This window comes from Apaloderma vittatum, unplaced genomic scaffold (assembly GCF_000703405.1).
Source record: "Apaloderma vittatum isolate BGI_N311 unplaced genomic scaffold, ASM70340v1 scaffold13732, whole genome shotgun sequence".
NCBI classification, from domain to species: domain Eukaryota; kingdom Metazoa; phylum Chordata; class Aves; order Trogoniformes; family Trogonidae; genus Apaloderma; species Apaloderma vittatum.
The window spans coordinates 3,380-9,145 of NW_009704227.1; the positions used below are offsets into that span (position 1 = coordinate 3,380).

General features: G+C 49.6%; 1 protein-coding gene across 1 annotated transcript; it reads right to left on the bottom strand.

Moving 5' to 3' along the window:
* Window positions 1–549: 549 nt before the first annotated feature.
* On the bottom strand, window positions 550–1,732 carry LOC104270571 (gap junction gamma-1 protein-like). Its single transcript, XM_009864978.1, is given in 2 exon segments — window positions 550–1,033; window positions 1,035–1,732. Coding segments are annotated over 2 exon segments (1,179 nt in total). The 5' UTR covers window positions 1,730–1,732.
* Between the last annotated feature and the right edge of the window lie 4,034 nt (window positions 1,733–5,766).

The window sequence follows — 5,766 nt, forward strand, 5'->3', positions numbered from 1 at the left end:
TACCGAACGTTTCCCTGCTCTGCTGCTCAGTGACCTGCACCCGTGGGTGCCCGGATAACCGGAGGCTCCTCCGTGCTGTCTGCAGGTTCAAGGCACTTTTGAAACGCAGCATCGGAAGTTCGACGTTTAAAACATGGACGAACGACGACGGAACGGCGGACCGTGGTAAGAAAACTAGCAAAACGCTAACAGCTACCCGTTGCTTTCTCCTCATCGATATAAAAAAAAGAGTAACGTCAGAGATCCAGTGTACAAATACAAAAAGATTGTGCATAATAAATGTACTAGAATACTGTACATACAGCATAAACCGTTCACTGAGAATGATTTAAATATACCTATTGGTCTCCTGACTCGGAAGACAGAAGAATGAAGTCCTGTAATCCTAGAGGATGCGTACAAACCCTCGCCGAGAGGTTGAATCACTAGCCAACGGTATCCCTGAAAAGAAGCAGAGTCAAATGTTTACTTAATGGAAGCCATTATTCACGGGGTTGCTGGTTACGATAAACCGGAAGGAAAAACGAGACGTTATGTTCTCGGCCGACGTCAAATCCAGACGGAGTTCTTCCCGTCGCCCGACTTGCTGCTGGCGCTGCTTTTGTTCGAGCCCGCTTTGGATTTCTTCTCTCTGGAAGCGGCAGGGTTGTTCTGGTTGTTGTAGGCCTGGATGGCGAGGTCCAGGCGCTCCTGAGCCACTTTGATTTCCCGCTGCAGGGTCTCCAGGTCGGCAGGAATGTTTTCTTCGTTGCTTCCGTACTGCTGTTCCTGAGCTATGTTGGCTTTGTTCTGCTTGTAGGCCATCTTGGCGTTGGACAGGTCGGTGTATTGCATCTGCTCGGGCTTCACGGCGATGTTGTAGCCCGGAGGAGCGGAAGGAGTGTTCCAAGTGAAAGGGTAGTTGTAGGTACCGGAGTCCTCCAGCTCTTTTCTCTTGTTGTTCAACGTGTCACGGATCGTGCCGAATCCCAAATGGAGCATCTCCCAGACGTTCAGAAGCAAACACATGCAGCTCACGCCGTACATGATCAAGGAAAATGGTCTTTTCGGTCGGCCTGGAGATGAAACAATCGATCCTGTGCGGGCACGGCTTCCTGCTGCACACGAAGATGGGGCTGACCTCGAAGCCGTACAGGAAGTACTGACCCACGAGGAAGCCGATTTCGAACGTAGTCCTCGCCAGAAGCTGCAGGACGTAAATCTTCATGAGCCCGTCCTCCCGGATGCGCCGCCTGCCGTCGTGCTTGGCTTTGGCAGGGGGCTGCTGCTCCTTGTTCTCTCGTTCGCTTTCCAGCTCTATCTCCGGGTACATCATGGGGTCTTCCTCGTGATCCTCCTCGGCCTCCTCCAAGGCGCGGTGTTGTTTCCAGCGCATGGAAAAGCTTTTGCTTCTGATTCTTCTGTCGGCTTCGCTGTGTTCCACCATCCGGGCAATTTTATGAATGGCGTAGCCTAAATACATCACGGACGGGGTGGCGACGAGAATGATCTGAAAGACCCAAAACCTGACGTGCGAAAGAGGAGCAAAAGCGTCGTAACAAACGTTCTCGCAGCCGGGCTGCTCCGTGTTGCACACAAACTTGCTTTGCTCATCGTAATAGATGGATTCTCCTCCCACAGCAGTCAGGACAATCCGGAACACGATCAACGCCGTCAGCCAGATTTTGCCCACAAAGGTCGAGTGATTGTGGATCTCCTCTAACAGACGGGTCAGGAAACTCCAACTCATGGTGGTCAAATAATTTTATCTAGAAAAGAACACACACATCCCCCCCAAATACGTATGAATTTATCAACTTGAGCTTAAATGCTGCAAACATCCAGCCAACAGAGTGAGAAAACTCTAAAATTTTCCAACCAACGTACAACCGCGTGTGTGTGGCGTCATCTGTTATCGGGAAACTCCAGCTGCCTCAATCTGCTTGAAGATCCTACGTCTCCTCCGCAGGCTTTTGAGAAGTCCGCTGCAAAAAAAAAACAAAACGAGAAAAGCAGCCGTTCAGTGCTCTTTCACAAACCAAATGCGCTCCCGAGCAGAAGGTTTGGCCGAAGAACATCTGACTTCTCATCTGACGCTCAGTCTCTCCTACAGACTTAGGGTCAGTCTCCCAGGGAGAGAGGCTAAAAATCTCCCTTCCGAGGCCAGGAAAGACATCAGGATGGATTTTGTAGGGGAGGGGGGATGGAGTAGAAGGAAAGCCTAGCTAAAGAAAGGTATCTGTCAAAAATTTCAGAAGAGATCCGAGATAGAAAGCAAGAGAAACCTGCATTCTAATAGTAAAAAAATAAGGAGGCCGGTGGGACTCACGGCTGGCAACACTGCGAAGTCTTAGGATGAAGAAAACCCACTGATGGTACAGGTGCCCCCTGAAGTGGGAAACTGGGAAAACACTGAGCACGAGCAGAACCGTTGGGTGTTGTTACGGCACAGGGGTAACGCGTCTTTCAGCCCTCTGGGGATGTCAAATGTAAGGTTGCCGAGCATTAGGAAACAGGAATTTTTACGTCAAAACAACATTTGGTGAAAGACCCGAAAACCAGAACTGGACGAATCTCTGGCTCTCCGACCTTCACAGTGATTTATTCTTCACCTGGGGAAATTCCAGGAAGAAGACAAGTATTCGCAACTATTCAACTTCTTGCACAGAATTCGAGCTGTTGGCGGGCAAAATAATGAACTTTGGGGGCAGGCGATCAATACGGAATTAAAGGATAAAAATGCAAACCCCCTTCTGGTGAAATTCAGCGTTTCATGGAAAAGGCAACAGCACAGACATAACGGGGGCAAGGCTGCGCAGGACATTTGATTTATTACTTCCTGACAGCCCGAGGCAAAAAAATAGCACAGGAGAGTATTAAAAAAGCCCGTATTAAGTGGATTAAAAGTAACGAAGATCTTGACAAACGATTCCCACTCGGGAACCAAGAGCAATTGGATGGAATTACAGCAAGTGCTGCAAAGATCGGGCCCAGGCCTGGCAACCAGGCTGCGTTTTCCCCCGAACTCGACCAGAAAATGGCTGCTGACAAAACCCGCAAATGGCACAGAAGTTTGCAGGCTGACAGATAAAGAGGAGAGTTACCAGTGATGCAGAAAAACACAGATTGCTCGAGAGGCTGAGCCCGCTGAAACGAAGCCGCCGCTCTAACCTAGCTTACCGCAAAGATGTGCTGGCTAAGAAAAAGAACAGGAGGCTTTTTCTTTTTTTTTTTCAAAAGAAGAGAGTGGTTCTTCCAGAGATCTGTTAACAGGAAAGGGAGTGAAGGTCCTAGGGGTGAGCATTTCGAGGAGAGCTGGAGATCAAGCACGGAGGATTAATGCGATCCTTGGCCACAGGAGCCAGGAGGGGGATCTTACCTCCTCGTCAGCAAGCGAGCGCTTGAAGCCTGTGTCTGCATCCTTCAAAAGTTGCTTAAACATCAGAGAGGGAACCCATACGTCTGGAAACCAGCTGCAGAACGGGGAAGGTGCCTAAAAGCGAGAGATTGAAAGAATTCAATTTAGCTGGAAACATGGGAAGAAAAGGAAGGAGCACCGGGGAATGACTTAATGTGGTGGCTGTCGATGGCACACGCGATCAATCCAAGGTTTACAGTCGTAGCCTTTGCTTCTACGCAACCATCCGACCATTACGCTGTAGAGAGAGTCGGCTGAAATTACTTTTTGAACCAGAAAAAAGACCAGAAAGGCACCCAAGCACAGCTCTGTGAGCCTGAGCTCTGCGTTAGCGGGACGAGCCGGTGTTTCTGATGCCCGCCCACACGGCATTTCATAGAATCATTAAGGCTGGAAAAGACCTCTGGGATCATCCAGTCCAACCACCCACCCAACACTGCCAAGACCACTAAACCAGGAAGTGTTTTTTTGAAAACCTCCAGGGATGGCGACTCCACCATTGCCCTGGGCAGCCCGTTCCAACGTCTCACTGCTCTCTCAGTGACGAAATTTTTCCTAATATCTAACCCAAACCTCCCCTGGTGCAACTTGAGGTCATTTCTCTTGTCATTAGTAACTTGGGAGAAAAAGAACAACACCCACCTCGCTACAACCTCCTGCCAGGTAGTTGTAGAGAGTGAGAAGGTCTCCCCTCAGCCTCCTCTTCTCCAGACTAACCAATCCCAGCTCCCTCAGCCGCTCCTCATCAGACTTGTTCCCTAGACCGCTCACCAGCTTGGTTGCTCTCCTCTGGGCCCACCCCAGCCCCTCAACTTCCCAGCGGCTCGCTCCGCCTGGGAGTCACGACGGGCGGTGGAGCAAATCCGGGGCTTGGCCACGCGCCCCAAGGGTCCCCGACAGCCCCAAGGGTCCCCGACACGCCGAGGAGAAAAGGTGAGTGAGCCCCACAGCTGGAACTGGGGATCGCGGAGGGAAGAGCAGCGACACCAATCAAGCTCCCAAGCGCGGGCGCCAACGGGACAGACACATGGCTGGTCGGCACGTCGCGATTCAGGGATTAAAAGCAAGACAAAAGCCAAATGAATCAGAGAATAAATAGCTGGGGTCGGAAGGGACCTTCAAAGGTCATCCAGCCCAACCCTCGGTAAGAGACCACGTTGGTCTTTGCCTCGACATTCCCGAAACAAAACCTGAAACTAAAGACACCACTGCCACAACGACGGAAGGACTAGAGGTTTCCTGGTGCTGTACGGACCTGAACATGAAACTGAACTTATAAAGTGGGTTCTGAGAAATGAACATGTAATAAGACTACGCGATAAAACGAAAGAAAGGACCACTCCCTGCTCAGCTCTTCCCCAGCCTGACCCTGCTCACTCTCGGCACTTTCCTTCACCGTTCTTGAACATGAAGCAAATTCCGAGAAACTGAACTTATAAAGTGAGTTCTGAGAAACGAACATGTAATAAGACTACGCGATAAAACGAAAGAAAGGACCACCCTCTGCTCAGCTCTTCCCCAGCCTGACCCTGCTCACTCTCGGCACTTTCCTTCACCGTTCTTCCACCTTTGTCGCTCCGCGGATGGATGGGACTGCTGGTAGCTGTAACAACTAACTTCTCCTTTGTCCTTCCTCTTTCTTTCTCCCCTTTTTGTGCTCATGCCCTGGTCGTCAGGCAAATAAAGCTCATTGGCACTTGACTCCGTTTTGAGTCTTAATTCCACTCCTGAGAAACGAGCAGAACCTCGTGCCAGTCCTGGATCAGCGTGCGACACCGACCCCGCCACCAGCAGGAACATCTTCAACGAGATCAGGTTGCTCAGAGCCCCGTCAGACCTGATGCTGAATGTTTCCAGGGATGGGGCTTCTGCCGTCAGTGTTTCACCACCCTCACTGTAAAAAAAAAAATCTTAAGAAAACCTATTTAAATTAAATTTCAAATTCTAAAATAAAATTTATTCTGTAAAAGAAACAACCCAAGCTTAAAAAAATTCTTTAAATGAGTTTAAGAAGGGGTTAAGTTTCACTCACTGGAGATGTCGGGGGCGAGCTCTTTTCTAAAAGTAAACTACTAACTAAATTTGAGATTAATTAAATACTGTTGCCAATGTAAATTTGGACTGAAAGCAGGAACCAACATTTAAATATTCAGATACCGTCAATGCTTATTCATCAGCAGTTAACAACAGAGAAGCCTAAAATCAGGGCTGACTTCAGTAGAAGAGGAGACACTGAATCTTTATTTTCAGACGAGCCGCTCTCTCGACATCTAGTAAAATCACTTATCAGCTTCCCGCAGTGCGCTGCCTACCTGTGGCCAGTCCCTCGCCCCTCGCCGGCCCCCAAGAGGTGGGTGGGCAACAACTCG